Genomic DNA, 21,928 nt, shown 5'->3' with positions numbered 1-21,928 from the left:
AAGGTCCCTCAGCCAACCATCTCATATTCACTCTCACTCAGGAAAGCCTATGTCTTCATATCTTTTCTATTAGAGACATGATTATTCTTCTGTTTTCTTAGTGATTGAGATCCTAAATTCCTACCTGGAAAATCATCTGAGTTTAGAAGACATTCCTAAACTGGAAATTAATTTAACAAATTATATATGGTATCTGGGTTCTCTAGTAGATATTCAGTATAAAACCATGTTTAGGTAGGTAGGAAAATGCAAACAAAAATGTCAGACATTAAATGGAGACACTTATACTATGCTCCCATGTAATAATCCAGCTGATTAGGAACCATAAGCTCACAATGGTGGGCCTGTTTCACAAGAGTGATAATCTTAATTCAAGAAAATTTTCATTGAGGTGCTTACTCACAGTCAGGGGAGGTCTTATTTTACCGAGGAAGCTGAAACAGAGGTCATTTGTGTGGTTTGGAAGCAAGCAAAAAATCAGCAGTCTTTTTTATATTCAACTGTCCACACAAAATATGTATACAAATAAAATACCTTTAAATGCAGGATACATTGGCACGATGTTGCTGGTAAGCAAGGCATCATAGTGAGGTTTCTTTGCATCTGTCATAAAATCTAAAACAAAAAAAGCAATTCATTACTTGAATTTGGTACTTTAAACTTGCATTTTTATGCTTTTAAAGATCGTTGTAATAACATTAAGGTAGAGCTGACCTAACTTCACTTTCCAAAGCTGATGTGTGTCTAAGTGCTAACCTCATTACATGCTGGATCCTACCCAAAATAATCTTAGCAGCATCAGGAGCAATTGCACTCGTAAGATATAGAGTAGATAAATTTTCATGAGATTTAAAAATAATCAGGACAGACATTTGAATTGTGCGGAAGGGAATAAAATACACTTCACGAGTGTCAGACCAACTTGTTCTCACCGCAGAATCTAGGCATAAAAATAGGAGCTCTGTTGGAACTTTGTAAATTACACTTGATGTGGATGCTTAAATAACCTACTATTCCATACTTTATGCTGTAAAGTCAACGTAAAATGCTTCCAAATCAGGTCAGCAACAGTTCACAAAAAATTTAACCACCTGTAAACAGCTAAGTACTTTACTAAGTACTTATTACTTTAATTTTGAGAATCAGACCTACGTTCTTCAGACCAATGCTGAATCCCTTTACCAAAACCACACATGGCACGCAACACTATATTTCAAATAGAAAATTAAACTTATCAATGCAGTTTTTTACTTAATGAAACATCCCTGAAATTTACTTTGGATAGTTCCAACTAACACCTGTTATACAAAGTGAATTTGCCACTTACTATCTTGCCAGATTTGACTGATGGTTTACACGTTCCTTCCAGTTTTTTCTATGAAACGCCACTTTAGAAATCTCACAAGTTCCAAAGCTCTTGGGAAGTACTAAATGACCTTGGACAACCCATCAACTGCTGAAGTGCCTAAAATGTTTTTCTTTCTCATACACTGCAGTAAACTGCAACAATTCAACAACTACTACTTCATACTCCGATTGGTTATCAAGAATATCTATAAAAGACTACACCTACTACATTACAAATTACTCAAATCAGATATGCTGTACTATGAAGGCAATGTACTTACTTGGAGGAGACAGGAATCCATAAGTTAGGCGAGGATGATTGTTGTAAAACAAACATGTCTGGTTATGATTAAAAGAAATACGAACATCTTTGTGTAAACAGCTGGAGGTATTTTCTGTAGCAGAAGCCCATTTGTCCTATTGAAAAAAAGAAGAAAGTATAAATGGTAAAACAGATAACTGACTTCCAATAATTCTCTCAGTGTGGGGAACTGCAGAACTCTAAATATTTAGCTGCAAATGCCTTTAATGGTGTGAAGGAACTTAAATAAGATGCAAGAACTGTTCCTCTTTTGTCAGTAGAAAACAAGCCCTCCCATTCCTTTCATAGTATTTTGGAAATAGAGTGAACAGAACAGCAGCATTTTATTTGAGCTGAAAATAACATCTCCCAAAAGAGAACCCAGAGGTGCCCATTAAGATAACCTGATCTACTGTAAATGTACTAGTTCATTCAGGCTAGGAATCAGAGGCAGCCAGATGTGTTATTAGCCATCTCTCTCCACTGGGTCACTTGTTCCAGCAGCTGGTTGTTTCATGCCACTAACCTAAAAATATTTAGGATCAAGCAAACCATGCCAGAGTTTAGTTAAATTTAATTATAATGGTCACTAATTAAAACCTATGATTCCCAGACAATAAAAACCAAAAAGCATCCTCTACTGTCCTAATTCCTTTTAAGCATGAGGTGGCTTCTAAATTTTCTCTGAATGGAAAAGGCCAACTTGAAAAAAATATACATTCACAAGATCAGTGCTCTGCATGAACATATGCACCTTAGCACAGAGTTCAGGACAGCAAAGATCAGATTTATCTCCACTGACCTCTTTTTTTCCCCAATCAGGATGATCTTCTGAGAGAAAGATTGGATCAGGGCATGAACAGTTCAGAATAGTCTAGAGATTATTTTTTCAAAAGGATCCTGACACATTACACACACTGCTTTAAGACCACAAAACCCATGCTGAGACCAGACTTTAAGGACAGCACTGGCAGACTGCTAGAGCAGATCTGTGCTGCCAAGCAGTAAGCCAGTGCAGACTCAGAGGGCTTCTGTATCAATGGCAATGGGCTTCTTACTTCCTGGTGGATCTGCTTGCTCTGGAGGCAAAACTAAAGCTCACCCCAACAAGCAAGAAAGAGTCAAAGTCAATCCTTGTTAATATAGGGAAGGGAAGAAAAGCCCATACAAAATTCCTCCTTTTTTTCCTCATGTGGTTCTACTTAGTCCTCTGGGAGACAGTATCATGAGCAGATCTAAGAACCATTCAGGAATAACTGACATTCAAGATTTTTACCTTTCAAGGTTGCTTCTAACCTTTCTTAATACACTTACATCTTTGTTAACAGTGTACGCACTCCACAGAGACATCCTGTAGTCCCTGCTGTATCCACTCACATAGCGGTAATGGTAAAGGAGGCAGTAATTATGTCTCTTCTGCAGAACCCTGGGTCGTCCGTAGGGCAAAGTAAGTTTCTCTATCTTCTTAACTGCAGCAGAAATAGCGTTTGTTACGTTTCAATCAAAACTGGTTGTATTGATTTATACATCTAAGGTTGCCTCAATTTTCAATTACCAGAGAAGTCACAGTAAAGGAACAAAAAAAAAAAATTTCATTCTTATATCAAAGGTGTAGTTTCAATCCTAAGGCAATAAATTAAATGACAAAGCCAGTATAAAGTAATCATTAAAACTTAAAACTGTACAGATTAGGTTTATACTTAAAACAAAGCATTTTGCCATTTAAAATGAGATGGATCTAAGTTGCAAAGCTAGTCTTTGTTGACTTTGTGTTTCAATTTAAATATAGAATGTAGGATCTGCTTCTATGTAACATTTAGATGGGACTGTAACCAATCATGGTGATGTGAAATCTGCTGAGGGGACTATTTTAGTAGAAACTACAAAGTCTTATATAAAAGTGACACTTAAAGGACCAAAAAATATAGAGATCTAAATAAACAATACAGTGAAGTACTGGTTGGATTTTCAGATGTGCGAGGACTTGATTTATAATGAGTGTGATAGTCACAAAACCTTCCTCCTCCCTCTCTCCTATGGATTGCATCTCTTTAGAAAGTTCCTATACTGAGAAAGGTATCTCCAAATGTTTTACGTATGATACTGAACAGGGTTTCCAGCAGACCCTTGTCTAAGGCACTGCCTGTTTATTGGCCAACTACTGCATTCAATGGAAGAGCAAAGACTAGACTTTAAAACTGTATCAGAAGGAAGATATGTGGGATCAGCAGAGGGTAAGTCATTAGACAGAAGCTGAAAAGTAAAGCAGAGTTAGCAACAGAATTACTTTACACTCAATGCCATTTATCTTAATGAAAAAACAAAGAAGTAACAAAACAGTCATAAGAAACACATGCTATTGTATTTATTTGCTGCAATCAAGCGTCAGCATAAAGTTTCTGGTTTTAACCCTAAGGTAGACTTCAATTTTGTCAAAACATTGAATATTTAAATTTTTGCCAACTGGAAACAAACAAACCCAAGGTATTCAGCTTTTGAGCTACTGATGTAAAATAAAAACTGAGGAAAACTAGCACAACATGGAAATATTTTAAAATACCAAAATACTGCTTTGCCATTGAAAATGCAAGTATTTTCAATAGTTACATGACTGGAATTATAAAGGCGGCATCAAAGTATATCTTCCATTAAACAGGTCGCTACCATCCACATACTATGCAAAACTGCAATCTCAAGGCAACTGTCTTAAATGGGGAAAGAAATTGAGCAATGAATGCTGCAGGTTTTTTCCAAAGTAATTCCACAACACAAAAAACCTCAAGATTATGACATTTATTTCTCCACCCACAAGGGAAAAGGCAAACAACTCACATTTTTTTCATAGAACTAAAAATTCAGTTAAGTGTTTTGTTGTTCTTACAGGCTGTCAAGTTATAACAGTAACTTGAGAGCAAACTGAGGTAACTAATAAATTCATTTTAAGAAGCATCTAGGCTGGTTACTAGAATTCTTTGATCTGTGACAATGATTTTTCTATCTAATTAATAAGTGCTTAATTCATACAATTTATAAGGAAATTGCTGCTGTTAAGACCAGTGCTAAGCCAGGTCTCACTGATAATCCAAGCCAAAAACCTACTGTTTCAAAAACATAGGTTTAGAGCCTTAGGTTCCTATCTCTACAAAATGGAACTGAAATAGGTTATGCGCCCAACCTTGCCATATTTCTTCGAAGCTGGGTTCAGTAAGGCACTCAGGTGTCCACCTACACATTAGCAGAGTCTGTTTCAGTAAAACCATGCTCAGGGGAAAGCACGCTGAAGGGTACTAAGTAGATTTCATTTTGTTGCTCTCAGGAGTGTTACAATACTGAAACAGTTATTTTAAAAGGGTTCTAGGACACATTTTAAAAAGATAGCCTGTTGTTAGTGGGAAAGATTCAAGAAAGCTCTATCCACTCTTTGTGTCAGGACAAAGTACACAAACCAACAAAAGCCTTAAATTAGCCCTGAATAAGCAGCAAGTACTGGATCCTGCCTGTAACTATTAGAACATTTAAGTTCAGTTCTTAATAGTGAGCTACAGTGGGGTGTCGCCAAGTACAGAGTTTATTTGCATAAGAAGTAAGGTTTCAATACACACAAGGCAAGATCTCTATCAGCCTATTTCTCTTTCTGACAGCCTAATCATATTGATTTAATCTTTTAAGGTATTAGCACCAAGGGCTACATTCCATTTTGACTTATGTTTTTCACGATTTACTTATTGTCTTGCTGCTTCATACTCAAAATAGTTTATTTTGTTTTACGAGTCATGAGCATGCCTACAGCCTTGCAAACTGCAGCTCAAACATGGCACGTATATGTCCAAAGAATGGAAACAAAGCATAAGTAAAACAAGCAACAGCTTAAGACTGTGTAACAACTCGACTGTGTAAAATACCCCTTATGCTTCATTAAAAGTGTGCTGCTATCATGATGTTGGTATTTGCAGGGATTTCTTATCAGACACTTCCCCATACACCGCTTTTGCTTCCCATTCTGGAATGTTCATTACTTCAGTGCTAGAAAATTCAAAAATATCAGATAATACATGTGCCATAAAGACATGTGTATAAGGAGACACATTTATTTGAGAAGAAATGGTTCAGTAGGACTGTATTTGAAAATCTCAGAATTATAGTCCCAGTGAGTGTTTCGAAGAACTTTTACTTCATGTACTTGAAAGTTGCTCAGAAGTTTAGACATCCAACTTTTCATATTAATTCTTACATTGTTGTTACAATTTTATATTACTATCTAAAGTTCTTACCTTCTCTTTCAGTGAAATTTAAACGCTGATGAAAATCCCTTATTGGCAAGCCCTATAATTATAAAGCAAAACCAGTGAGATTCTACTACGTGTTCTACAGAGCATATTATGATCCACTACTACATTTAAAAGTACCAAATGTAACATCTGCTTTGTAAGTTATCCCTATACAGAACTCACTGACATCTACTGGAGAGGGGCTACAGAGAATTTGCAGAAACGAACTGGTTTTGCTGCAAGCAAATCTACAACCTTGAAAACCACAGCCCAAACACACAACATTCACAGAATGGAAATTTCAACATAATTAAGTGAAACAAGCAAGAACTGAATCCTTTCTGCATCAAAGCTTGCATCTGTGGTGTCTTCCAGGCTCTTCCAAGCTGAATATGACTTTACATAAGAAAACGACAAAAACGAATATACAAATACAGACTAGTACCCGCTAACCCCAGGCAAGATTTGATTTTGAAACCAGTAGTAGGGGACTGCAAAACCAGCAGGTAAACACCGGAGAATCCAGTGTTTCAACTCTGAATACAACACATTTTCTGAATACAAGATGTTTGCCTCCACAACTTTAACCATTTCAGTACTTACCCCTGTCCTGCAGGAGCAGCCAAGACTCACTGAAAAGGCTCTTTGTCCCACCACAGAGCATTCAGAAGGGTGGCTTGTTTCTTTGGGATGGTGAGGGGTGTAAACAGGGTTCCTTAAAAGATGGTTTAGGAGTCCATGAGTTCCATTGTTTGGCGCTGGTTTCAAATCAAGCAAGTCTATGAAAGAATTCAAGTGATATTAACAGGATGAGAAAGACTGTAATACACTGCTGCTTATACTATAATTACAAGTATAGGTGAGTCAATAAAGCTGCACTGCTCATAACACTCAAAAGGGAAAGCAATGTAACCCCTTTAAAAGGAAGCGCACGTTTTTAACTAGAGCTCAGGGTGGTATTAATCTGCTTGTAAAGAGGGACAGAACAAGTGCAAAAAGTGACAGAGGCTTACATCTGAGGGGAACTGAACTTGCAGCAAACAAACGTGCAGTGGTGGACAGAATGTGAGTCTCAAACACATGAAGTTAGTGACTCCGTAACATTGATGCTTTAGGGAATAAAACTGGAAGCTTTTTGTTTTGCTTTCTTTTTTGTTTTGGTTTGTTTGATTGAATTATCTGGAAATTAAATACATAAGCTTCAGAGAATAAGCACCACTAAAGGGTAAAGCCATAAAAGAACCAAGACAAAGCACAGGTTTCTGCTTGTCACTTAGGTCTAAAATAAGCTTCAAAATTCTCACCAAAGTAGTCTAACCACAAAAACAACTCTACCCCATAAACAGCTATGTATTCAAATAACTCAACTAAAAGCTGCGTACCACCAATGCTTGGAGATGCTTCAGACACCTTCAAAATACTGAATAGATCAAGGCCTATTATCCTTGCTAACATTCACAGATTTGTTGTTCCTCCACTCAACTCATACTGAATCTACAAAATAAGATGTTTTGAAAACAGCAGGTGATGAGACGCACTTGTATCTGAAAGCTTGGTGTCTAGATCACTCACCAAGGGCACAAGAGTTAGAACTGAACTTCTCTTCCTACATGGGGAACTGAACACACTTCTCTCTGCACTGTGCCACTCAGATATGTTAATAGCATTCCCTTCAGATGAAGCTGTTTTGCTTTGGAAAGAAGAATAAAACAACCTTTGTAATCCTAGTAGTCCCTGCTCCAATGAAAAAACACATCAAAACCAGTTCCAGAACTTGGGTCCCCATTTCAACAGCTAAATTACATTGTTATGTTCCTGTTATTTTAAGTGGAGTATCCAGGAATACACAACACCCCAGAAATCTCCAAGTCTGGCAATTTGAATGACTTTGAAAACATGAGTTGAAATTCCCCAATTCAGACAAGACAAATAGTTGTACGTATCTAGTGCTCATGATTTAACTGCTGAGATGTTGGACAAATCAGAGACAGTATCTCTTCTCTGGCAGTCAGGCACCTCCAAGAGAAATGCTAGAGCCCCAAACAACACATGAAATAGGATGTCTTTCTGCAGTCCAGAAGGCACCTAAGCGCTGGGCAAAGAAATGGTTGACTAAGTCACCTCACTTCATTTTTTATCTGAAAGTATGTGTGGTGGCTTTGCACATCCTGTTCTTCTTATCCTCTTTATATTGGATGGAGAAAAACTAGACCTCAGTGACCGCACTTAAAACGTCTGACTTTGTCACTGAACTTGCTTCACTGAGACACCAGCAAGAGATGTCTAATCCTCTTATGAAGTATACACAGAACAGATTAGGGAGGCACAAGAAAGTGGTTCAAGATCACAGAATCACAGAACCATCTAGGGTGGAAAAGATCTTGAAGATCATCTAGTCCAACCATTAACCTAACATTGACAGTTCCCAACTACACCATATCCCTCAGTGCTATGTCAACTCTAAAACATCTCCAGGTATGGGGATTCCACCATCTCCCTGGGCAGCCCATTCCAACGCCTAACAAGCCATTCTGTAAAGAAATGCTTCCTAATATCCAATCTAAACCTTCCCTGGTGCAACTTGAGGCCATTCCCTCTTGTCCTATTGCTTGTTACTTGGTTAAAGAGACTCATGCCCAGCTCTCTGCACCCTCCTTTCAGGTAGCTGTAGAGGGCGATGAGGTCTCCCCTCAGCCTCCTCTTCTCCAGACTAAACACCCCCAGTTCCCTCAGTCGCTCCTCGTACGACCTGTGCTCCAGACCCTGCACCAGCTTCGTTGCCCTTCTTTGGACACACTTGAGCCATTCAATGTCCTTTTTGGAGTGAGGGGCCCAAAACTGAACACAGGAATCGAGGTGCGGCCTCACCAGTGCTGAGTACAGGGGTCAGATCCCTTCCCTGTCCCTGCTGGCCACGCTATTGCTGACACAAGCCAGGATGCCATTGGCCTTCTTGGCCACCTGGGCACACTGCTGGCTCCTGTTCAGCCGGCTGTCAATCAACACCCCCAGGTCCCTCTCTGACTGGCAGCTCTCCAGCCACTCCTCCCCAAGCCTGTAGCGCTGCTGGGGGTTGTTGTGGCCCAAGGGCAGCCCCCGGCATTTGGCCTTATGGAAACTCCTCCAGTTGGCCTCAGCCCATGGCTCCAGCCTGTCCAGGTCTCTCTGCAGAGCCTCCCTACCCTCGAGCAGATCAACACTCCCACCCAACTTGGTGTCATCTGCAAATTTACTGAGGGTGCACTCAATCCCCTCATCTAGATCATCAATAAAGATGTTAAACAGGAGTGGGCCCAGAACCGAGCTCTGGGGGTCACTACTCGTGACCAGGCTGCCAACTGGATTTAATTCCATTAATCACAACTCTTTGGGCCCAACACATCATCAACCATGACATGAGAAAACACCAAAGCATACAAGCCTGAGACACACTTCCTGACACTGCCCTATTTTCCTATTTCTGAAAAGAATTTAAACACATGGTTTAAATGTGGTATACCTGAATATCGCCACTGATCTCAAGCATGTGCAGTGCTCCCATTAAGTGTTTTCCGGACCAAACCCTTTGGTAATACTTTGTCTCTCACAGATGCAGATGTTAGAGCAAGTATAAGTCCTGGCAAGAGAGAGAAGTAGGCAGAAAATAATGGAAAACAGGTGAAGACCTCAAGGGGAATAAATGAAAAGAAAGTGGTAGAACTAGTGATAGACTTTTGGAGAAACCATGAAATACTGAATGAAGAAGGGATAAAGGAACAAAGAGCCACAGTAACACTGTGTTTTTAAAAGGGGAAAAGAGGGCTTGCAAGACATCTAATTTTCAGAAAAAAACACCACTTCACTGGTACAGTGTATTGTACAATGTCAGAAAATAAAGTGAAGATTATTTGTATATGGAGTGGGCTGTCTGTGATCCACAGATACAGAGCAGACTGCATGGAACAGAAATCAATCATGAATCCTAGAGTGACACCATAAACAGGTGAGAAACAGGAAACCTGACTACTGAATGAGACATCTAGCTCTAGAGCCAGACTCCAAAACAATGGGCCTACAGGCTAACAAGACAGATGCAGTCCATCAAAAGACAAAAAAAAAAAGCATTGCTTGAAACACCTGTTGTATTCAACAATGAGAATGAACAAGGAAACATCCAAATCTAGTATTAAAAGGTACAATACAAAAAACTGAGTGACACATACAATGAAGAATTTGGGAGAAGGCTTATTATATGAATCAAGTAAACAAAAATTAAAAAAAGATAAATTTTATCTGAATTAAAAGCCTATTTATATCAAGTAGCTAAAATTAAAAATATAATAAAAGATATCAACAAAGAAGAAAACACACAAGGTATTGTCCAAGTGCATAAAAAGCAGAGGGGGTAACTGACTTAAGTTTTCTGGACATGATATGCCTGACAGCTGCACCTATACCCATTACTCTGCCTGTTATTTATTGTTCTGCCTGAATAAGGTCACCTGATTGATTAATCTGATAAAGCCTCCAGTTAGATATAAGTGAGAAATATCCCTTCTTGATGTCAGTTTTAGAACAGTGAGTCAAAGTGCCAGCTCTGGAGCAGCCAGAGGAATACACAGAGATCATTGGAAAGGAGAGATACAAGATGGTCTGACCTAAACAGCCATTAGTCATTCAGTCATTTAGAAGCTGGACCTTTCTCAGAAAAACAAACAGCTTTTTATTTGTGAAAGTCAGCAGCAAAGTCTTAAGGACAAATTTCTAAGGACACTTAAAAATCTGTTATTAGATGATTTGCAATGCCCAAAATATATACTTTACTGAACAAAGATGACCCCCATCAATTGTACTTACCACACATTAAATTATACACTTCAATGTTTTCAAATGGATCAACTTGAGTACGAAACTTGAATCCTGGTCCAAACCCAATAAAGATAGCCTAGGATTTACAAAGAAAAGTAAAGTGGAACTCTGTTTAAGACAAGCTGAAATGGAAAATATCTTCAAACTCAGAGGGCATTTTCTTCCAAGAACTTAATCTTTACTAACATACTACAGATCAAGTCAAAAGCATGTTTTTTCTTAAAAAAAAAGGTAAACATAGAAGAATAATTTTTTAAAGTAGCAAAAAAGTATTAGAAAACCCAATTTCATCTCACTGTTGCCTTCATAAATAACTGAAGGCAGCTTTTTGAAGTCCCTTGCTCTTCTCTGCTTTTGGAGAAGTTACATTTATTTTCTTAAATGCTTTAAGAGATTTAATTAAAATGTTGAGCCAAAATAACCAATGCATTTCAAGCCCTGTAAACAATTTGGAAGCTTTTAACTTAATGCTACAAAAACATCTGTTGGTAGCAATGTTTTAAATGGTTTAAGCAATGGCAAGATCCTAGGCTTCTACGCCTGGTTTGCAGCTGTTCTTTCTCCTTCTTGCACCACTTCCTGAGCTGTACTGGCACAAGCTATTGCATAGCCATACAGCAAACCTGATCCAGGAAAGCAGCCAGCTAAAAAACTTTCTTTTTTCCTGCTGGCTCTTTGCTTTCTGGTTCACTTCCCCGACCTACTTAAAGCTGCAGCCACGCAAAGTTTACACTAGCAAAGAGCAGGGTTTGCTGAGGAATAAGAACAAGGAGGTAAGGGCAGCAAATTCAACTGCTGCCAAACAAAAAGATTGTTTTTAAACTTATCCTGAGATATTCAGCTTATTTTAATTAAGTGAAACAGACTGCACCCATCTGTGGTATCAAGATACTGAATGACTGATGGATGCTTTGCACTCTATATCATCTTCCTGGATAAGATCTCAGCTGTTTGTAAACAATGCCCATCTTCTCCGATTTCATATCTGTGTGGAAAAAAGAGAGGCTAAAAACTCAACTCTAACTTCTTTTTTTGAGATTAAAGCATAATGCAGGCTGTCATTCTGCAACTGTTGAACCTAAAATCTGTAGGCTAATAATTACTCTAATTTGAGTCAGATGAGGCAGAAACATGCTACCTCCTTTCTGCTGAACCAGGCCAATTACAGAGTATGAAATTTATGCTGCTATAATGTTAGCCACAAAAGGAGAAATTGTTTTAAGACCAGTTATGGATGCTAAGAACTGACAATCACGTCTGGCGAACAGTTTCAATAGAGTCAAGCTACTGAAAAAAAAGTTTAAATAGTCAAACTGTAGCAGAGAGAGAATACACTAAGGTGGCACTCAGCATCATGCAAGCCTTGCTGGTTGTAACCTATTACTAGGTACCCTGTCAACAGGTTCTCCACTGTCAAATTGGGGAAGAAGAGTAGGCCTGAAAGGGTAAACCAATACAAAATTAACACAGGTTTTGGCTAACAGTTTTTTAAAAACCAGTTTGATTCCAACACTACATAATTCTACAAGACATGAAAAATAAGGCTTTACATGGACTACATAGGTCTTTTCCTCAAACTTGTTTTCAATAACTTTTTCAGTACTGGGTTCTCTCTTTGTAGATGTTTTTACATGAATTAATTGTAATAGCAACAAGTACCTCACAACTGTTAGTGGTTTTTATCATGAAAAAAAGCCTTTTGAAATTAAGAGTATTGCCTTTCATTTTATTGAAAGCAGAAACTGAAGCAGAGGATAGGTTAAGTGACTTCCCCAAATTAGATGGAGCTGACTAAGGATCTGATTTCATGTCTCTCTATGATCCCTCTCCTTTTCTCACTTAAGAATTTTGTGACTCTTCTTATTTTAAGCATGATTGACACGCTCTCTCCTGAACAGATTACCTCAAAATAGTGATACATAATCTATCATGAAACAGTAGAGTTGCAGAATTTGAAGATCATTTAGTCAACTTTTGCAAAAGACAGAATCAAAAGTAATTACGCTATTTCTGAAAGATTTTTGTCTGACCGGTCATTAGGTAATTCCTGTGATGGAAGCTCCACAAACATCCAGGGCAAACTATTCTACTCACTAACAGTTAAAAAAAGTTTTCTAGTAACCAAATCAACTCTTCTTTAATGCAGTTTAAGTCTGTTACTTCTGTTTTGGGCAACCCACAAAAAAAAGAATGGACTAGCCTTACAGACCAGGGTACTGGCTAGGGAACAACTTTGCTTGCAAGGGCCTGGGTGACATAGGGGACAGCAAGCCAAACATGAGCCAGCAACACACCCTGGCAGTAAAGGCAGCCAACAGCATCCCATGCTGTACAAACAGAAGCTCAGCCAGCAGGTTGAAGGAAGGGATTATCCCTCTAATGCCACATCAGGATACTGCATCTCCAACATAAGAATGACATCAATAAACAATCACCGCAAACTCAGTGGAGGGCCCCCAAAGTGGTTGGGGGCTGAAGCTCTTACCCTGTGAAGAGGAACAGGGCTTGTTCAGCATGGAGAACAGACAGCTTCAGGTGGACCTAACAGCAGTTCCCTAGTACCTACAACAAAGTCATCAAGGAGACAGAGCCATGTTCTTCAGTGCTATGCAGTATAAAGCAGAGAGAGAACAGGCATAAATTGAAACAAGAAAGGTTCTGGCTGGCTATAACTAAATACATTTACACCAGGAGGACAGTCAGGCAGTGGAAAGGGTTGGTTAGAAGTTGCGAAGCCTCTGCCTTTGGCAGTTTTGAAGATGCAACTGCATAAAGCCCTGAGTAATCTGGTCTGGTCTCACAGCTGACTATTTTGAGTTGGAGGTGGGACTAGAGACATCCTGAGGTGCCTTCCAATCTGAATTCTCTTAAAATCTACAATTACTGTGAGGATTTGATGAGATGATTTCTCTTTTCCTGCTTTCAGTGATACAACAAAAGAACTTGGATCAACTTTATACTCTTACCAGCACAGTGAAATCCCCAAGGGTAAATCCTGCTGGGTTTTTGCCCAGCTCTTATAACCTACCCTGGGTTACCCAACATGTCACAATAGCGATCCTACAAATGCTTGGTTTCTATAATTGCAGATAGAATAGTGTCACAGATCTTAAAAAAAAAATAATCTCAAGACCCAGGAAACACAACATCCAGAAACAGAATGAGCTGAAACTAAGAGCTAGAATAAATTTGAGTCTCACCTGCATACTGGGGAAGCGATTGTCTGAGCCATGGAATCCACCTGTGCAGCTTTTAATCTCAAGTGGCTTCCTATTAAAGATTCACAGTTTATGTAACTCACACTTTACAAATCATATCAGTATAAAATGCATTCAGTGATGCACTGTTTACTTTCATATTTAAAGATTCTTAGAGGCTTGTCCATAGGTAATAGAAGGTCTTTAAGCTCCGAAAAAGAATGGTAATTTTTTCTGCAAATGTTTTAAAATTTAAAATTAAAATTTAAAACCAGAATGATAGTTTCTTCTGCAAATGTTATCCCCTTTGAAATTGTCAAATGTCCATCAGAGTCATTTAAAGTCAAAGATCAGATGATATGTGAACAAAATGTTTGTTCTCAGGATAACAGATTTTCACTTCACTGTTATTTGGATAACACAACTTTACAGTACTTTATATAAGTAGGTTCTTAAGATTTTTCTTTTTTTTTTAAATGAAAATTCTAATGAAATTTAGAGCATTCGGCTGAACATCTTACTGTTTAATAAAAACAAATCTCCAACGTATGCCATGTCCACACATATTATTTAAATGTGTACAGTTCTAGTAACCCAAACCTGATTTGCACAACTTGTACAGGTTTAGGGTGTTACACAACAGGACTTACTGAATACATGGACTGAAAAAATCTTTCATGACAAAAGCCCTGGAGTACCACAGAGGTGTTCAAAATTATATTATAGCAGACGCCTTTATTTTGGGAGTTTTAAATTCATTGGTCAGAACATGTAAGGTAATTAACAATAGCCGGCTCAGTAAAATTAAGGTATGCCAGCAGATCACTCACAAGATGGATTCAGCCAAGTAGTTACGCACATGCTTAGCTTTCATGACTCACTTTAGAAATTTCTAAAGCATGGCAAGATGTGCTCAAGTACCTGACCAAGGGGACCTTAGTTTCTAACATTTGTGTCACAAAGCCTGCCACTACCTGCATACTCAGCAAGGAGAGTTATCTAGAGCTACAAGTTGAGAACTGAGCCTCAGGCCAGCAAAAACTGCAGAGAAAAGCATGCACTGTTTCTTTGCAATGTCCCTTTGCTATGGCAAACAACAATACCATGTTCCAATACCTATCGCTGAACGATAAAGCATCGGTAAGAGACAAGCTGTAAGAAAACAAGAAATTATTTGCTATCTAATCAAGTATTGAAAACTGTATCTTACCTAGCAAGCTGCCATTGGGAGTCTAAATAAAAGGTCAATGGTTCAATCCGGTCGTTATAGGAATAATGGAAACGCTTGGGTAGCAGCTGTTTCATGTAAGCTTTGAAAGGCTGATTTGGTTCTATGCACTGAAATGTTTAAATTAAAATATAAATTGTACATTTCACCAAACTTTTGCTTATGACATGCACAGTTCTTATAAAGCACTTCCACTAAAGACAATGGAACTCCATCAGGTTTGGAGTCATATGGTCTGGGACAAATATTAGTAACTATTTAAATAACAACTACTGAATGCAAAACCAGTCAGTATTTATTAGAATATTTTTATGGGATTATGGATGTAACTTTTTCTTTTCTGACAGTCTACAGTTGTACAGAACCAAACTATTGCTTAGAATTAATAAAGAATCATACTGAGACACAAACATTATGGCACTTTCACAAGTGGTAGGAGACTATTAATAATTCTACAGCTCTGTAATACAGAAAGTAGCAGACATTCAAGGAAGTTTCCAGACTGGTAGACAAACATATTTTTTCATCAACTAAGATCCACTAATGATCCAAGAAAAAGACAATCCAAAAAAAACCCAAAACCCAACCAAATTAAGAAAAACATCACCCTCTACAGTAACACTGGAATTTTTTAACGGTGAAGTTAGCTATACAAGTTATATCTATGTTGGTTATCTATACAAACAGCATAGCTCTCACCAACAGTGGTGTCTGCACAATGAGAAAGCCAAACAGATTGTAGTGCAAGTATGAGAATAGGAGCCAGGTTTAGAGCAGAAAAGCAAATTCCTTAAGCTGGAACCGACAAAACGAAAAAAAATCAATATCCTCTCTCAAAGCCATTTATCAAAAAGGTGCGAGCAAGAAAATCTTATGCTTGTCCAGGAAACAGATCTGAGCTTTACACTGACTTGGCCCTCAGCCAGTATGGTCCAGATACACAAGTTCTCCAGCTTGAAGAGCAACATGATACAGTGCTAGATAAGTTAGTGAAAAGATATGAACACAAAACCTTAGTTAAAGCACAACCACAGACATATGACACCTTGCTCAACTTTGACCTTCTCTTCCCCTGCGTGGAACTACTTTTGTTTTTGTTGTTAACTGTATAGCATGTGGAAGGGCACTGATTCGAAGTCCAGGTGCTATATAAGTATCCCAGCAAACAGCTGATGCTATAAAATAGTTGTAAAGGTCAGTAGAAATTAAGATAGAATAACTGGTAAAATGACACTTACTGTGAGGTTTCTGACAATGCCTTCATAATTAACTGGAAGAATCATATGTAAGAATTAGTCACCTAAGTTAAAAGAAATCAGATGTAAAATGAAAGCATTCCCATCATATATAATACAATAAGCTTAGTTTCAAAAAGTTCTGGACATAAGAAATTATTTTTCCAGAATGAAGTTCACATGGAGCAAAATATCCCTGAACTGTAAAGCTATTGCTTTTATGAAATTTTAGTTCAGTCTATCCTCCTCTTGCTTGCTTACTTACAGCTTTAAAATTTTAAGTTATTGGCCATTGTTAGAAAAATAACCCAAGAGGTAAATTTTCACAAAAGCAGCAACTAAATGCTGTGCTAATCAAGCTGGATTTTTTTCTGCTTGCTAATAAACTTCTAAGGAAAAAGAAACAAACTATTAGGGCAGCAGCTTTATCTGGCAAGCATCCTTAGGAAGACAGCCAAGTGCAAACTGGCTAAGATTCAAATGCTTAGACTCAAGCCAAAAGGGACCATTACATCATTTAGTTTGACATTTTGTATAACACAGGCCCATTACATTTCACACAGTTAATCTGTCCTGAGTCTGATATCCAGTGCTTGACTAAAGTACATAAAGGCTTACACTGGCAAAAGAACTATTAATAATTCCTGCATAGATGTATGCAGTGCTACAAAGACAGCTATGCTACTTCATGAAAACAGTGCATGTGTCAAAAGCAGGAGATACTCTGCTTTTCCACTTCCTGAACCTGTTTCTCCAGGGAGAACCTGGAACTGCATTTGACTCCCACATTTTCCAAGAAAACATTTAAAACAGTTTAGAATAATGAATTAAGTAAACAGCACTTAAAAGTCACTGGGGTTGAGGCCTACAAGTTTTAAAGGGCATGAAAAACAATAATCTAGGATAAGGGGGTTTTTTTATGAAACATGAAGGACACGCCTGCATTCAGCATTTAGTACCACCAAAAACTGCAGGCGTTAAGTGTTCACTGAAATGAGACTGCATAATGAATCAGTTTAAAATTTGTAAGCATACATAGATTTTTGCTCTAGGCTTATAATCTTATTTGGGTTTATTTGCAGCTCAGTTTACTCAACTGCCATCAGACCATTATGCCATTTTTTGATAACTAGAAATATAATACTCAATATGTAAGATAGTAACAATCTAACATTCCCTTAAGACAGAAATACGGCGGATTTATACATAAACTGGTAAATCAGGAAATGAGGTGAGACATGAGGGGGGATTTTTGGTCTGTCTTGACAACCAAATATCTGATTCAAAGGAATGCCATTCACAAGGCAAGAGCATTTGCAGCTGGTCACGCTGAGGCAGCCCACAAAAGCAACCTGTAGGATTCCAGTACACTTCCAGACCTGCAGAGTCAAATGGTCTTTAAAAACACAGGTGCACTACTTTGTATTTCCTCCTCATCATCCAGGTTGTCCCTAGTTGAACTTCACTGTCAGGTTTACCAATGGAATATGTGAATCCTAAGTCTATATTCATAAAGTACAAAAGCATAAAACCGAGTAACAAAAATTAGTTTAGCAACTACATACAAGAGAAATACTCATCTGGAACATTATTAGGTCTAAGGCGAGCTGCAGGACCAGGTACTACTATGAAATCTTGAACATCATCCAGATAGCTGTTCAGATATGCTGTTTTTCTGCAGCTCCCTGCTTCCATCCCTGCAGAACAAAATAAATTTTATTTAAAATGAGAATATCAAAGTAGAGTAGCCTTGTTGAGGAGACATGTGGAAGTCAGAGATGTAATTTCTCAGGTCTTTCTATCAGCAACCCCAAGACATCTGATTCAAGGAGACATAATACGTAGATACACACAATCAGCCATTTCTTCAGTCGAGGAAGACACTTGAAATGAATAAATAGACAAATTTTCTTCTCTGAAGGGAAAGAAATCTTATGAGCCTAAGAACAGTAGTAAGGTCAGACCAAATATTCATTTAGCCCAATATCCTACGTAATAGTGTTCAGTAGCATGTCTGGAGAAATACCCGACAAGCACAGCAGTTATGGACCAATCTTCCTCCCAGTGTTCCTCAACAGTTTCCAGAAGTCAAAGGGACTTCAAGTTGCATATTGCACTTGAACTCTTATTTTTAATAACTCTTGACAGATTTACCCTTCATTAATTTCATAAATATTTCAAAAATCTGTATAGGTATTTGGCTTGGATTGTTCCCAGTGGTAATGAGTTCTGCAAGTCAATTTTTGCTGCATGGAAGCATGCTTATATTTTGTTTGTCACGAAAAGTAGCAGAAAAAAATTTGTTGTTAAAATACATAACTTATTATAGAAATCCAAAAATATAGAAAAGCTATTACAGAAATAAATCAAAGTTTCATATTCACAGTCTTCAAATAATGGATAAGAGAACTGATAACTGAAAGGAAGATATGGCTTGTATTTTCACTTCTTCAGCAATTTGCAAACCATTGCTGCGTAGAATAAAATGAAACCTATTTTCACAGTTCACGTTTTTCATTCTATTCCTTTTATCAGCTGGTAATGATCACAAGAGGAATTAGGAATAAAATATGAGAATTACTTAATCCCTCCTTATGTTCTCCACTTCTTCCCCCCTCTCTAAAATAGTCTGATTCTCACCTACACTGATTATCTCTCAAACCATCTTGATAATATAAAATTGAGCTTCTAGGTATTAGCTGCTTCACTAATCTTGCCAGAAAGATGCAAGTATAAACTCAGAATAGTACTTTACAAAAACAGCTCTTCAAAAATCAGACATATTTTATAAATTGAATTTACCATGATCCGATATAAAAATAATGTTCACACATTTATGCAAGTTCATTTGCTTGAGACCATCCATCAGCATCCCTACTATGTTGTCCACCCTCTGTAATGCCATAATGACCTGCAAGACAAAAATAGTAATGTAAAGTAAGTGTTAATCATTTCAATTAAAAAATAGAATTTATTTCTAGGGAGAACAAATAAATTTAAACTGTTATAGTATGTGATAATAAAGGAGCTCTTCTTATAGACCATTCAAGGCTAGATGCAGTCCAGACATAAATGAAGGACACAGGGGCCCTAAAACTGTGCAGTAACCCCAAACTCAGGACAGGGAACACACATAGCACACACTAACAGAAGGAACTGTGAGGACAGGAGACTTACAACATTCTCAATAACCCGGTAAACCTGCTTTTTGCCTGTTCCTACTTCTTTCAGCTGTATACCCTTCAGATGCATAGTCTTTACATCCACTGAGAATGGACTCAACTGGTACACGTAATACTGCTAAATAAAAATGGGAGTCTGCAGACTGCCTAGCACCTGCACTGCTCAGGGCTACCTCTATCTACAGAAGACTGGCTATATCTACACTATACAGCTCCTGGCCCCATTTTTTTCTGGGCTTCACACTGTACTAAGACACAGCTACACATTTTTATGTATTATTTCAGTGGAAGATATTTAAAAAAAAACCCAGATAATTTAAAAAAAAAAAACCAAAACACACTAATACCCAGATTTTAGCCAGTGAGGGTGCTTTTAAAGTATGAAATTGATGATGTTTATTGCATTATCAGGGGCACAACCGAGGACAAAAGGGAATGCCTAAGGCTACAGATGCTGATGGGAGAATACTAGAGGGCAGAAAAGAATAAAGGAAGCCAAGCCTGTGGCACTCTTCCTCGAAATCCCTGTTGGGAAAGACCCTGAAGCAAACTGTCCTTGAAATTGTGACTGGGTATTGGTCTCAGAGAAAACTAGCTTAAAGGGACTGAAAAAGCCAAAGAACAAGCTACAAGTGTAGCACTGTTCGTGATTAGGAGGTCTGGCATTCAAGCTCACTTGCGTAGGCACAGCCACTGGGGCTACTTTTGAATACTTGCTAAGTAAACAAAACAAGAAAAGTGTTTTTAAATTAAGTCATTCTGTTACCTCACTGAAAGACTTGTATAAACTGCCTTGTTTTGTGTGAACAGAGATGCTGCTTGGGAGACCCTCAGGGTCTTTCCTCCAAAGGATTCCTACCATATAGAACTTTAGATCCACTTATGAACCAAAGAAAAGGATAACCAATTTAAACACATTCCCTGTACTGCAATTCCAACTAGTTGTCTGCTACTTCAGTGGACACTCACATTCATCTTACAGTTCCTTACAGGAACAGTAACTGCTCACACCTCAAGAGAAATTGGCAAGAGCTTTTTGCTGTTGTCACCACTGAGATTAAATACCCAGTTAAGATGCCCAAACTTCCTGACCATTCAAAATGGGAGAATTTTTCAACATTCCTGGATTTCCAAAAGATTTTTCCTTTGCGTTTTTCACTTGAGTTTGTTAAAACATGAAGCTGTTTAGTACTCTTGAAAACAGTATCAGTCCCAAAGACTTCGTATTTATACAACAGGTACGCCACAGACTGTAATGAGGTGAATGTCCCTTTTATCACCCTCCTTCCGAGAAAGCATAAAACCTAACTGCAGGGAGATAAGAGCAATATTCATCTAAACTTTGCACAGAGATGAAGGGAAAATTAATTATAATTATAACATGAATATTTAATCACCAAAACTTGGACAATGGCTATAAAAATCTCTGTTCTTGCTATGTTGAAAGTATATAAACTTTCTGTCCCACCAACACCCCACCCCCCACCCCCCCAAATCAGTGTAAAGAATTAGTAGGGGCAGATAAAACAACATACAAGACAAAACCAAACATGCTTTGGCAACTTAAAAGTTACTGAAATAAAGAAAACAAAAATTAGACTTACTAAATAGCCTGCTTATTACATGCTTTGTATCAATGTTAATTATGGATGGTCTGTCTATTGACAATTTTTTTACCTAATAAGCATACTGAACATGGTCTTGGTTAATCTAGCATGAATTGCGGAAGCTTATTATAGAGTCAGAACAAAGCTTAAAATTAAATTTTTTAAAAAATGAAGAAAATACAAAACTACTTACTCCACTGCTTACTGGTCCAAACTTATGGCCTGAGGAATCTGGTTCTTCTAAATACAGAGTGTAAAAGTGTGGTCTATATCAAACAGTACCAAAAATGTAATATTTTACATACATGTTGAGACAGTTTGAAGAGATTATATTTCAACAATGGATATCAAATATTGGAAATAACACTGTCATTCAGAGGAAGGACACATTAAAGAGAAACAGAAAAATGCATCTTAATAAAAAAAAGGTTTCAGTCATAAAAAGAGGCTTGCATTAAGTAATATTTTAACAATGTTAGAATAATGCATAAGATATTGTTTAAAACAGAAATCATATTTACAAAATAATTAATTGCAATACCACTCGAACAGGAACTTACACCTGCAATTGCATACCTACCTTTCATCTTCAGGTAACTGCAGCCAGCGAAGAACAGTTACCACCCTCTCTTCAAAGGGGATTGAGCTGTATCAGAACAACACAAGATCAACCAACCATGCATTGCCAAGAGCTAAAAACTTTTAGTCACGCATT

At 37.8% G+C, this 21,928-nt stretch overlaps 1 protein-coding gene across 3 annotated transcripts in view; it reads right to left on the bottom strand.

Moving 5' to 3' along the window:
- ENPP1 (ectonucleotide pyrophosphatase/phosphodiesterase 1) overlaps positions 1-21,928 on the bottom strand; it is a 59,164-nt gene that overhangs the window by 4,153 nt on the left and 33,083 nt on the right. For all 3 annotated transcript variants that reach the window (XM_074896337.1, XM_074896335.1, XM_074896336.1), the window contains 13 exons: positions 21,794-21,859; positions 21,407-21,479; positions 19,227-19,335; positions 17,990-18,121; positions 16,428-16,459; positions 15,172-15,299; positions 13,965-14,034; positions 10,753-10,840; positions 6,520-6,695; positions 5,920-5,971; positions 2,963-3,117; positions 1,629-1,764; positions 535-615 (listed from right to left, as the gene is read on the bottom strand). In XM_074896337.1, coding sequence (XP_074752438.1) covers positions 535-615; positions 1,629-1,764; positions 2,963-3,117; positions 5,920-5,971; positions 6,520-6,695; positions 10,753-10,840; positions 13,965-14,034; positions 15,172-15,299; positions 16,428-16,459; positions 17,990-18,121; positions 19,227-19,335; positions 21,407-21,479; positions 21,794-21,859 — 1,298 coding nt within the window. The remainder of the gene's footprint in view (positions 1-534; positions 616-1,628; positions 1,765-2,962; positions 3,118-5,919; positions 5,972-6,519; positions 6,696-10,752; positions 10,841-13,964; positions 14,035-15,171; positions 15,300-16,427; positions 16,460-17,989; positions 18,122-19,226; positions 19,336-21,406; positions 21,480-21,793; positions 21,860-21,928) is intronic.

The sequence above is a fragment of the Athene noctua genome, chromosome 1, assembly GCF_965140245.1.
Source record: "Athene noctua chromosome 1, bAthNoc1.hap1.1, whole genome shotgun sequence".
Taxonomy (NCBI): Eukaryota; Metazoa; Chordata; class Aves; order Strigiformes; family Strigidae; genus Athene; species Athene noctua.
Note: the sequence above shows the minus strand (reverse complement) of the source record. Positions and strands in the feature narration are given on the sequence as shown.